Source organism: Xenopus tropicalis, chromosome 9, assembly GCF_000004195.4.
Source record: "Xenopus tropicalis strain Nigerian chromosome 9, UCB_Xtro_10.0, whole genome shotgun sequence".
NCBI lineage: Eukaryota > Metazoa > Chordata > Amphibia > Anura > Pipidae > Xenopus > Xenopus tropicalis.
The window spans coordinates 21418682-21430982 of NC_030685.2; the positions used below are offsets into that span (position 1 = coordinate 21418682).

At 43.7% G+C, this 12301-nt stretch overlaps 2 protein-coding genes across 4 annotated transcripts; both read right to left on the minus strand.

The window, feature by feature from the left end:
• Positions 1 to 1382: 1382 nt before the first annotated feature.
• LOC100486775 (E3 ubiquitin-protein ligase TRIM39) lies at positions 1383 to 3356 on the minus strand. The gene has a single exon (XM_031892811.1). It carries the CDS (start codon positions 3076 to 3078, stop codon positions 1507 to 1509), a length of 1572 nt encoding a protein of 523 aa, XP_031748671.1. The 5' UTR covers positions 3079 to 3356; the 3' UTR covers positions 1383 to 1506.
• Positions 3357 to 5254: 1898 nt separating this feature from the next.
• Positions 5255 to 12107, minus strand: nubp2 (nucleotide binding protein 2). Of its 3 annotated transcripts, none has more exons than XM_012969994.3 (7): positions 12001 to 12107; positions 11370 to 11488; positions 11045 to 11243; positions 9913 to 10067; positions 8987 to 9097; positions 7775 to 7844; positions 5255 to 6385 (listed from the first exon to the last, which is right to left on the minus strand). In XM_012969994.3, the coding sequence occupies exons 1-7, from the start codon at positions 12014 to 12016 to the stop codon at positions 6243 to 6245; spliced, it is 813 nt and encodes a 270-aa protein (XP_012825448.1). In that variant the 5' UTR covers positions 12017 to 12107; the 3' UTR covers positions 5255 to 6242.
• Positions 12108 to 12301: the final 194 nt, after the last annotated feature.

The following is a 12301-nucleotide window of genomic DNA, read 5'->3' on the forward strand; positions in this document are numbered from 1 at the left end:
TCCCTATGGCACCCAATGACTGCATACCCTACAAGGGAAATCATGTGAGGCAGCCAATCCCTATAGCACCCAATGACTGCATACCCTACAAGGGAAATCATGTGAGGCATCCATTCCCTATGGCACCCAATGACTGCATACCCTACAAGGGAAATCATGTGAGGCAGCCAATCCCTATAGCACCCAATGACTGCATACCCTACAAGGGAAATCATGTGAGGCATCCATTCCCTATGGCACCCAATGACTGCATACCCTACAAGGGAAATCATGATAGTAAAAAGCTTCACTATTAAAAACAAATGATACAAAATCAGATTTATTGGAAGGCAGGAATTTTATTCTTATTCTTATCAGTTATAATCAGTGCTTAGTGATGTAATTCCTGTCACGTGACTTACTAGAACTATTATTATAATAAATAATGTAACCCCTGTTGTAAAATAGGGTTCTATGCCCTGTATAAAAGCACTTCGCCTCATACCGTTATATGGTCATGGAACCCCTCATTCGATTGTTGGGTTTGGGGGACATCACTATTGTGCTTTTTGCTCTAGTGACATTCCCTAGGTCACCTCAGGGTGGCGCTAGGGTGCCCCTGGGGTTTAGCATTTGTAGAAAGAGAAATCAATAAGAAAGGCAGGGGTGTAACTATAGAGGAAGCCAGGCCTGGACTGGGATACAAAATAGGCCCTGGCATTTCAACTACTCAGAGGCCCAAACAGCCCCCACCAGCCCAATAAATAGTGAGTGTCTGTGGCATCTTACAGCAGCCCCTCTGGCATTTGCCAGAACCCACAGATTGCCAGTCCGGGCCTGGAGGAAGCGAACCCCATGACTGGTGGGGGGCCCAGGATGTGCAGGGGGCTCAGTGATAAAATAACACAGAGAGCAGCGGGGAAGGCTGAGTGGCATTTTACAGTGAGAAGTAATAACACTAATGGGAAATAAAGAGCAATCTAATTACAAGTGGAGATGTAAATTCAGCATTGGCAAAGAAAAAAAGTAAAAAAAAAAAAAAAAAAGAGAGAGAGATCTAGAGCAATCATGGCTGCTCCCCCCTACATAAATACAGCATGTAATATCAATGTGAATGCATGTATAAATATATAATATATGTAGTATCATTTCCTTTTAAAATAAAAGCACCTTCTGTAATGCCATTTACCAAATAATAGACATGATTTCGGTTTTCTAGGTGTAAAGGAGCAACATTGCACTTATTTTAATAGTACAAATCAAAATATTTCTGTATCCTTTGTATTGTAAGAATGCTGGAGGGGGCGCATTGCGGTTGTGGGCAGGGAGCAGAGTCAGGCCTGTCAGGCCCAGACCAGTTTTCCCATTGGGGAAACGCTGTTTCTGAATACATTCTTAGCAATAAAGATCACAGGCACTTGGGTAATGTAAGAAAAATACCAAATTTGTGCAAGGTCTACTAACCCATAGAAACCAATCAGCAGGTAGCATGTAACTACCAAATACATCTTGTATGGAAACAGTGTATTATGTGTTATAAGCACCCTTGCCACCCCGCACGGTGATGTTGCTATTTTCGGGTATAAAGAAAGCAGCATGGAGGGGCTCAGTAAAGGTGGCAGTGAAGGTGTGCAAATGCCTCTTGGTGTCAGACTCCTCATAAAAGGACAGCTGCCCGGCCTCGTAATTCAGGAAAATCCCCAATGTCTGCAAAGGAGGGTAATCAGTTATCTTTTGTCCTATCTTGTTGTGAAGGGCACCCAGTGTGTTTTGGAAAGCCAGACTCCAGGACTTCTTATTGAAGCCAATGTACGACTCCGGCCCGTCTATTTTCCTCTCTATGCTAGGATAGGCCACCCCTATATTCCATACTTTGGCTTTACTCACATCCACTTCCCAGTAGTGCTGGCCCGAGGCAAACCCATCGGTGCTCAACACCTGACATGATAGGAACCTCTCTGGGCCGTCCGGCCGCCTCAGATCTTTAGATGTAAAAGAGGCCGATTTCATGTCGTCCGATATCACAATGTAATTATTTGCTGTTGTTACATCCAGTAGTAAATCTGGAAGCTGCAGCACTGGAAGCTGCCTTTTTGCCCTGAGGTCAAGGACTTGGTCAGTAAAGTTTCTAAAGCCTTTGTCTAACATCAGTGAGATGGATGCCTCATCTAGGCAACTGACAGGATTTATATCATTGTCCCTGGGAAGCATGTCCCCCTCCTCAAAAGCTTCCCATGGGGTCCTTAAAGGGTCTGTGGTATCATGCATTGCCTCAATGTAAAGAATCTTCTTGGAGATCTCATCTTTCTTTAGCTCCAGGCGCTGTACAAGTTCGGAGATATGGCGCAGCCCCTGTTCTTCTTGCCTGGTGATTTCACCTAGAACTTTATGTTCTAGAGCCCCCAACAATTTCTCAATGTCCTTAAACAGCTCGATCACCCTCCCATGTAAACCCGAAAGCTTTTCTTGGATGTCTCTCATGTGACCCAGCAGCACCTGGATTTGTTTATCTGTATTTTCCTTCTTAGATACCAGCTGATCCATGATTGTATTGAGCCTCTGCTTCTTCTTCTCGGAGGCCTTGTTCAGTGGTTCCACCTGGTGCCCCCTGTGGTCGCCAAACAAGCCGCAAGACGCACAGATACAGACATTGTCGTTGCAGCAGTAATACATTAGGATTTCATTATGAACAGAGCATCTTCTGTGGGTGGGTTCCGATAAGATGTGTTCCTTGGAGTGGCTGTGTTTCTGTAAATGGCTTTGGCACAAGGAGGCATTGCAGTGGAGGCAGGTTTTAGCTGCGGGTATGGCTGGCTCGCAGTAAGTGCCCAATATCTCAGTCTCCTTCTGCTCCACATGAGCTGCCAGGACACACTCAGCTATACTGCTCAGCTTCAGGTTTCTGTGCAGGGCCGGCCGCTCCAGGAACTCTTCCCGGCATTCAGGGCAGGAATAAACTCCATACTCCTCTTGGCTGGCCAGCACATTCCCTATACATGCCTGGCAGAAGTTATGGCCACATCTCAGCATTACAGGGTCGGTATAAATGGCCAGGCAAATGGAACAGTTCAGCTCCGCTCTCAGCACAGCAGAATCCATGCTTAAAACACAGGGACAAGGTCATTACCAAAGTCCCCTGTTATTCAGCAACCAGAGAGCAAAGAAAACTTTCCTGGGCTATTAACCCTGTCAGCAAACAGCTGCAGCCAAACCTCTCTCTTGCTCTCTCTGAGATTTAGGATGACTATGGGATTTTCTACTATTGACACTTAGGGAAACCTGTGCTGAACTGCCTGTCACTGCTTATTATTAAAGGGAAACTCCAGCTTCCAAACCAAAATGTGTTAAAGAGTCTCACCCAACACAGAAACCCCTTAATATACCTATCTCTGTAATCTGTTCCTTCAAAAGTATGAATAAATACCATTTTATATGCTGAATTACTGCTGAAAAACAGTTCTACTCTTTCTGCATCATTTGTAATCCTGGCAGGGGAGGAGGGACTGAAATATTAATGTTACAAATTGTAATACCTTCTCCACAGCTTACAGGCAGCATAAAGGGACTGCATAACCCACAGTGCATTGCACTGGGATGTTCTTATTGTTATTGACATCACATGTGCAGGGGATTGTGGGATTGGGAGGATGCAGGTTGAAGGCAGGCTGAGGACAGGCGACTACTGTTACATTTTATTTGAGTCTCAAAGTAGCCAGCCAGATCAGCAGGGGAACAGGGGGCGGGCTTGGGTAACTGTTCCAACCTGTATTATTACATTATAAATCATGAAAAGGCTGCATAGTTTTTAATTAATGTATATTGCAAAGTTGCTTATAATTATGTTTACTTTTCAAAAAGCTTAGGTGGAGTTCCTCTTTAATAAAAATTGTCTGTTAACTAGGCTCTGCTATTCCTATGCAGTTGTCATAGTTATATGCCTTGTTGGATGTGATGTACTGTATATCATCATTCTCACCATACTGGAGTATATGTGGGTTTTGGCACATAACTGAATATACAGAATACTATGAGACGCGGTAAGCGTATATCTGTATTCTGCACCTGGCACTAGATTGAAAATCTGAACTGAGCTGCAGAGCACAGCGAGGGTGGGTGCAATAGGGACCTCGATAGGCAGTAAGGAAAGGGCTCCACTGGGCATAATGAATTCAGAATCAGAGCAGAATGGGCATGTTTCCATTTGCTTTAAATTGGCCAGATGCAGGCAGTGATGTAACTATATGTGGCTGGGCCCCCCACAAAAGAAGTCTTCGGAGGGGCCAGGCGTGCAAATCCATTCCTACCCAGCCCCACCTGCCTGTGTGCCCACCCACCCCTCGTTTCCCTCATTCCCTGTCAGCTTAGCTAGGAGATAAGCTGGGGAAGAAGATTTCTGCCCACCCCCCACCACTTCCTCTGTAGTAACACCACTGGATGCAGTTTGGTCTCTCTGTCACATTCTAGGTCAAATGGAGGTAGATCTTATGGTTTTTGGAAGATGATCTTAACCCTTTGCATACATTAGAAATATTGTCCCTCTATTCTGCTTCTAACCAGATGTGTAACTCCTTATCAGCAGACCCTGTGACCATTGGAGGGGGGGGGGGGGGCACTGCAAAACTAATGAACATCAAGGGGATACCATTGAACATAACATCCCTTTTCAGGTATTCCATGAATAGGGGAAGCATAGCGTAAGGCAAATGACAAACAAAACATCCCAATTATACAGTGAAAGAGGATATATTAAGTCTCCTATGGGAGAAAAAGCTTTATGGTGTAATAAGGCGAAGGTAGAATAGTGTGGCCCTTATTTAAAGGGGACCTGTCACGTTAAGAAATCATTCCAAATTGTTTTCTATTGTTTTGTCAAGCAAAATAAACTTTACTTACACTAAATACATTATTTTAATCTTATTTTCTTCAGCCTTGGAATTCACAATTGCAGCAAGCAGGCAGGTGCCATTATATGGACACTGTTATCAAAGCAGGCATTGCATCCTGCCAAAATCTTGTTTCTGTGCCAGTATGGGGGGACCTGATGCCCATGCCCATGCACTGGTTACATAATTACATGGTGAGGAGGGAGGGGGAATGTGAGGAGTGCAGCAACATCTAAAAAGTTCTGAATTGAAAGTGAAAGTAACTGTCTGCCCCACCTCTATGCCTAAGGCATAGAGGCGGGGCAGGCAATATATGATTGACAGCTGAGATTTTTAAATGCTTTTATAATGGGTATGGATGTGGTAATAAAAAAATGATTTTGGGTTTCATGTTTAATTTGAAAAGGGCTTTTATTATGCAGCTTTTTATGTCTGGGTGACAGGTCCACTTTAATGCAAAACCAACATAACTCATCACCATAAAAACAGAACAGCTACCGGTGGTCAGGAGAGAAGGGAAAATCAATAGTTAAGCAAAACCTGCTGCAATCTGCCAGACACATGACATTAAAGAAGAATTTCACTTTTCAACACTCTGAAAGGAATGTTTTATAAAGAGGCCAGGATCACGGCCCTGAGCCCAGACCTAAAAAGAATCTATGAATTATCTCCGCTATATATTTTGTTTCTGTTCAAATATTGTTGTTACAGGATATTATTATAGGGGTGGTTCACCTTTAGGTTAACATTTAGTTTGTAATAGAATGGCCAATTCTTAGCAACTTTTCAGTTATAGTTTTTTGTTTTTTTTACCTTCCACTTCTAACTTTTTTCAGCTTTCAAATACTATTGCTCTGGAAGGCTACAATGTTCAAGTTTTTATCACATTTAATTACATATATTTCTATTTAGGCCCTCTCCTATTCATATTACTGTCTCTCTTTCAAACCACTGCCTGGTTGCTAGGTTAAATTGTACCCTAGCAACCAGATAGCTCTGGAAGTGTGAAGACCAATTGCAAATTGTCTCAAAATAGCACTCTCTATATTATACTAAAAGTTAATATAATGGTGAAAACCCCCTTAAAAGGTGATGAAAGTCTGACATCAATTGCCTTGTTCTCAGTCTAGCCATCAAAAAATGCGGAACAATCAGGGTACCACAAAGAAACTGATGGAAGTGCTATAATTATAGGGACATTCCAGGCAGTAATAATGTGAGCATTGGGCACAGTGAGCTCTGTTGCAGTCATGTCTAAATCTTACCCAACAGTGGGTCAGTTCTACCAATGTCTATTCACCATATAATAATAATTTATGTGCCGTAGTCTTTGTCAATAGAAAGAAAAGATTGGTGAAAATCGGGCAGCTGGGCAGAGGGTCAGGAGCGTGGAGAGGCCATATCGAGAATCTGGCGGGCGATGCTGGAAATGGCTGGATATGCGGCACTGTTGGGGAATTCCTGCACAAAGTCCTTGCCCTGCTCCAAGCTCTGGCTCAGAAGGGGATCCAGTGGGACACATCCTGTGGGGAAAGGACAAAGGAATAAAAAAGGTGCCATGTGGCTACATGCCGGTTCCGGTTGTCTCTTCTAGTAATACACAAGGTTATCACGGGGCTCCTGACTACTGGAAAAATGACCAAACAACCATTTTTATGTACAGTGCTTCCTCTCTCTTTGTACTGGCCCTTTAATGCACCTTCACTTACAGCTATGTACAATTCTAGTAATAAAATGTACATTCAGTTATATGAGGTCTGTTGTACATCACCCCTCATCAAACAAGCAGACCTCATTCTGCCCTGAGCATCCATAGCCATAAGATGGGCACTAAATCCCTTTCTTCCTGGCCCAAGGTTGAGAAGCAACTTCAAGACCTGAGCCTGACCTTCCCTTCATAGCTGACAATCCACACCCAAAGCAGCAGCCCATTTTTTGGTCTGAATAGTAGGCACATGATGCCATTCAATTAAGGGTGAAGACACATAGAGCTACTTGGCAGGGCTACTAAAAGCCAGAAAAAACCCCGTCATAGACAATACTGTGAATTGCCTCTGCTAAAACACACATAGAGACAGTTATCAGTAAATGATCAGCATTGTCTGTTTTAGTAGCCGTGACAAGTAGCTGCTACTAGTAACTCTGGGTGTCTTCACCCTAAAGGGATGCTTCACCTTTAGGGCTCTGGCACACGGGGAGATTAGTCATCCGCGACAAATCTCCCTGTTCGCGGGCGACTAATCTCCGCGAAATGCCATCCCACCGGCGAGAATGTAAATCGCCGGTGGGATGGCATACGCGGCGGCGCAATTTCACTGAAATCACGCCACCAGTGGGATGGCATTTCTGGGAGATTAGTCGCCCGCGAACAAGGAGATTTGTTGCGGGCGACTTATCTCCCCGTGTGCCAGAGTTCTTACTTTAACTGTTTATATTATTGTATATTATAGAATGCCCTATTCCTAGCAACTTTGCAATTGGTCTTCATTATGTTTTTTTTTTAATATAGTTTTTTAATTATTTGCCTTCCTCTTGTACATCTTATCCAACTTTTAAATGGGGGTCACTGACCCCGGCAGCCAAAACACTTTTGTCTGAGAGCTTACAATTTTATTATTATTGTTGTTACTTTCTATTACTTTTCATATTCAGTTCCTCTCCTATTCATATACCAGTCTCTCATTCACATTGGTTGCTAAGGTAAACAAGACTCTGGCAACTAGCTAGCCGCTAAAATTTCTCATTGAAAAAAAAACCCAAATAACTGAAAACCTGCAAAAAAATAAACAATTGCAAATAGTCTCAGAATATCAATGTCATACTAAAGGTTAATTTAAAGTTGAAATACCCCTTTAAGACAACAAAGAAATATCTTTAAAAAAAAAGCTGTAACAAATGTAATGTTGTCTCACCTAGAAAAGGGACCCCGGAAAGACGAGCCAGCTCCTCCCCTCCTCCTTTGGAAAAGATATTGGTGCATTCCTAGGGTGAATAAGGAACATATCAGGGGACTGTACAAAGAGGGAGCACAAAATGATATTTCTCTTACATTATGGTTCAGTCTATTTGAATTACACTTGATGGGGGAATAAAATAGCAGGTGCAATGTTTGCTCTCGTTCTAGAAAGCCATAGCAACCAATAACATGCAGAAATTAGTCTACTAGTCTGAAAGTCAGCATCTCACTGGTTGCCATGGGTTAATAGGGGGAGCAAACCTCGTGCCAGTTATAGTATTGCCCTCGAGTAAGCAAGTATTACTTATTTGGAAGAAAGCTGCCAATATTCTGTTTCGACAAGCCCACTTGGCACATTTCTCCCTGGAATTCCCATACAATTGAATGGCTTTGTTATCTTTGATAGTACTGGATACAGATATATTTAGATGCATGAAAGTAGCTTCTGAGGCCAAGAATGGACTATTCATAAGAACACTTGTACATGTAGCTATTTCTGTTGTTTTGTCAGGCAATTAGTAACTTGATTGGTGGGTGGCAAAACATTAAAAATTGTTCCCCATTCACTGGAAACTTAGAAACATGGCAGGCAGCTACCTATGCTTGCCCCGCCTTGTGCTAAATGCAGCGTGGTGCATCTGCATACACCTAATTCATCACATCACATATAAACTCACAGGAGGCGAATCAGACATGACATGAACTGATTTAGTCTGTGCAAAGGTACCAAATTCTACATGGTTTTGATGCATTGTGCATGTAATATAAGAACCTCAAGGAAATTAGGCATGGATGCCATGTTTATCAGATGAGCATAATGTTCAATGGCCCTAAGGTACTAAGAGGTGATACAACAAGCAACAACATTAAATCTTCTCTCTGACTTCAATAACATGAACCAACAGGCCTGGACTGGGTGGGAGTCAAAACAGGCCTGGACATTTCAAGTACACAGAGGCCCAAACAGCCCCCCACCAGCCCAATTAATAGTGACTGTCTGTGGCATCTTACAGCAGCCCCTCTGGCATTTGGCAGAACCCAAAGATTGCCAGTCCGGACTTGTAAACCAATTATGTCTCAGAAATGGCCACCACAACTATCAATATATCTGTTAGGGTGGCAATTGGTGCATTTTCAGAAGCGGAAGGTAAATGGCAAGGTATCATACGGTGCAGTGAGGGCAGACGTATCCGCTCATATTCTCCACGATCCCAATTACTCGGAGTCCTGTCTTCTTGCAGAACGTCAGCTCTCTTCTTACATCTCCGACAGAGACTGCCTGTACAGAAATCAAGTCATACTTTATGTGAGGGCCCTTTAAACTGACGTGTTCAAGTATAAATGAAGACTCAACAACACAGATATGGAGCCTTCTCCAAGAAACAGTGAGCTTTAGGAGATAGAATGCAGGTCAAGCCCCTTTTCCCTCAGTCCTCCTGCTTGTGGTTCAGGGCAGTGACACATGGGGAGATTCGTTGTCGTGGGCGACTAATCTCTTCGCAAAGCCATCCCACCGGCTACAATGTAAATCGCTGGTGGGATGGCATACGTGGCGCCGTGATTTGCCAAAGTCACTGAAGTTTCCTCTCAAAGCAACTTCCAGCACAGGGTGCCATGCCTTACAGATGCCAATGTTTCCTTTAACCCAGCCTGAACTGGAGTTATCCCTATCTTCCATTTAACATTACCATTGGCAATCAAAAAATGCAAGGTCATATTGTAACCTTACATTGTCCACCACCTTCTTTCAAATAAAGGGCAAATAACACAAATCAGCATAGCGGTGATTTCCTTCCTGCTTTCTCCAATGTTGGTGAGGCAGACTGAATGAGAAAGTGTAGTGCTGCAGAGGGTGACTAATCTCCCCACTGGCAATAAAGGGAATCGCCAGTGAAAAGGCCTACTTATCACTTCGGCTTTTTTGAATTTGCGCAAAGTTTGCTCCTGCAGGCAACTTTATGCGACTTTGAAAACTGAAGCAATGCGTAAGCCAGTGGAAAGGCTTTTCGGGGAAATTAGTCACCCACAGTAGCAGAGATTTATCGTAGGTGACTAATCTTCCCATGGTACATTACCCTAAAAGCAGCGTGTTACCTGAGGTGTGGTGACCAGCAAAGCACCCATGGGGTTAAAAGGCCGCAAGGCATCCACGGTGGCGATATGCTCATCTGATGTTCCAGGGGGTGTGTCAACAATGAGGAAATCCAAGTCCCCCCATGCCACATCACTTGCAAACTGTTTGATAAGAGCTGGGATGGAAACAAATAAAAGATCATACAGAAACAGCTTTTACACTGGTTCTACTATAGAAGAGGTGATTATATGGTTTAATACATAGCTAAAAAAAAATCCTCTGAGCCATTTGCCAGATACCCATCATGTCAATCCACAGGCAAAATCATTTTTCTCTTAACCCACAGTACATGTTTCTGTGTGTCTAATGCACAGTAGTTTTGCATTACTCAAAGCGCCTACTTTAACAAAATAACCAAATATAATAAAACTACCATGGAGCTCATTTATAACCTGTACAGGAAGTAGGGCCCTTTCAACTAAAACTTGTGCTTGTACAACTGGAGCAGCAATGAATAAATTACTTACCTGAGACCCCGGGCCAATGCTCCTTTTAACAGGTTGACCCAGATCTGATCCCCGCTGGCTCAACCCCACTGATCTTGCTGAGGGAACTGGGCAGGGGCGCCTGGGGGGTGTGAGGGCCTCTGGGGCAGCAGCCACAGTGGGCCCTGCCCACCCCAGTCCAACACTGCCTGGGCCCAGGCCAAATAATGGCTTTGGCTTTAAACACTATCACATATGTGCACAGACACAAAGAAGGAAGAAGATTGCTCTGTGGTATTTGCTGAGAAGTACACTGGGTTGATGCAGTTTTCTGCTAACAGACACACTGGACCAGGGAATTAGGTAAGTGATTATGCTCACTGGGGGTACATAACACTTGGCACCCCCCCCCCCCCCTTCCCAGTGATTTCACCTTTCTTTCTTCTTTAAATGTACAGTGCAAGGTGCAGACAGGTGACATGGGGCAGGTGATATGTACAAGGTTCCATTGATCCTGACACTGCAGTGTCAGGAGCAATGGAGCCTTGTACATATCACCTGCCCCCCTTGAGTTTGATAAGAGAATCCTGCTCCATGTTTAAGTCTCCCCAATCAGTGCTAATGGTATCTCCTCACTTTTATCCAAATTATATCTCACGGTCCATACCATTCTTCTTGGGTCCTCTCCATACTACAGCATCATCTGGATGTTCCAGCAAAAACCCAATAGACATGAGTGAGATGCTTTTCTCCTGGTCCACATACACTGGTACCCAGCCACTGTCACACTGGTGAACATCCTTGCTCTGAGCATTGAGCATACGTGGAATGCTGGGACCACACAGATCTACATCCAGTATTCCAACCTAAAGATAACAATAATGACAAGAAACCCTATTTTATTGAAAGAAAACAAAGAAATAAGAGAGGGACATAGTGAGTCCGGGGCAGTAGGGGCTGCTATGACTAAATGTAAATACCCATGCACTCACCTTTTTCCCAGCATGCCGCAGTGCAAGTGCAATCTCAGTAGAAATGGTGCTCTTCCCAACTCCTCCTTTTCCTGACAACACCAGGATGATGTGCTGCACCCCAGAAAGATTTCCTCCATCTGAAAAAGAGCGTTAAAATATTGTTATTCTATAATCATGACATGCATAAGAGGTTTCTATGATATGTAAACAGAGATACCACCTGTTTGTCACACCACTGATATCACTGGTAGGAAAGATTTAGAGGGTAACTCCTGTGAGAGTTGCTGCAGTGATATATGTGGGAAGGAGCCCACACGTTTAATTTACTTTGGGGGGGGGGGGCTTCCAACCATTACTCTGTTAGTATCATATTTCTGTCAGTGATTTAATAGAACACAGTATTAAAGTGGTGGGTCAACTTTTAGTATGTAAATAGTATGTTATGGAACGGCTAGTTCTTAGCAACTTTTCAATTGGTCTTCATTTTCTTCAGTGACAGACACACTGAGCTCTCTGTCTGTAGTTTCAGCCCCCGCCCTCCTGCCCACACACTCTCAGCTAGGCTCTGGCCTGTCAGATACATGCCCCTATCCGATCTACTTTTATTTCTGCTCAGTCAGGGCCCCCAAATTCCATGACTACCACTCACCCTGACTTCGCTCCATGCTTCAGAACTACTTCCGCATATAAAGCGACGGATGCATCCACCCGCCAATCAGTGAACAGAATTCCCGATTAAGCCACACCTCTAGAAGACTCTAGCAGCCATTGAATAATCGGAATTTCTAGAAGGCTGGACATCACTATAAAGGCATACAGCCTATGACATACTACTTACGCTTGGCTACATGTAAGCACAAAATATGTGGGCGTTACTTCCATGTGTGACAGCCCTTGATAACCAATAGCATGCTGAGATTGAGTGTTTGGCTAAACCTGGGGTTTTGACG

Bases quoted from the DNA above. Each gene is read 5' to 3' on its own strand.
- LOC100486775 (XM_031892811.1), bottom strand. From the start codon at position 3,078: ATGGATTCTGCTGTGCTGAGAGCGGAGCTGAACTGTTCCATTTGCCTG.
- nubp2 (XM_012969994.3), bottom strand. The intron at 11,244-11,369 runs GTGAGTGCATGG...TGTTATCTTTAG, and splicing joins TGCGGCATGCTGGGAAAAAG to GTTGGAATACTGGATGTAGA. The intron at 9,098-9,912 runs GTAACACGCTGC...ATTTCTGTACAG, and splicing joins TGCTGGTCACCACACCTCAG to GCAGTCTCTGTCGGAGATGT.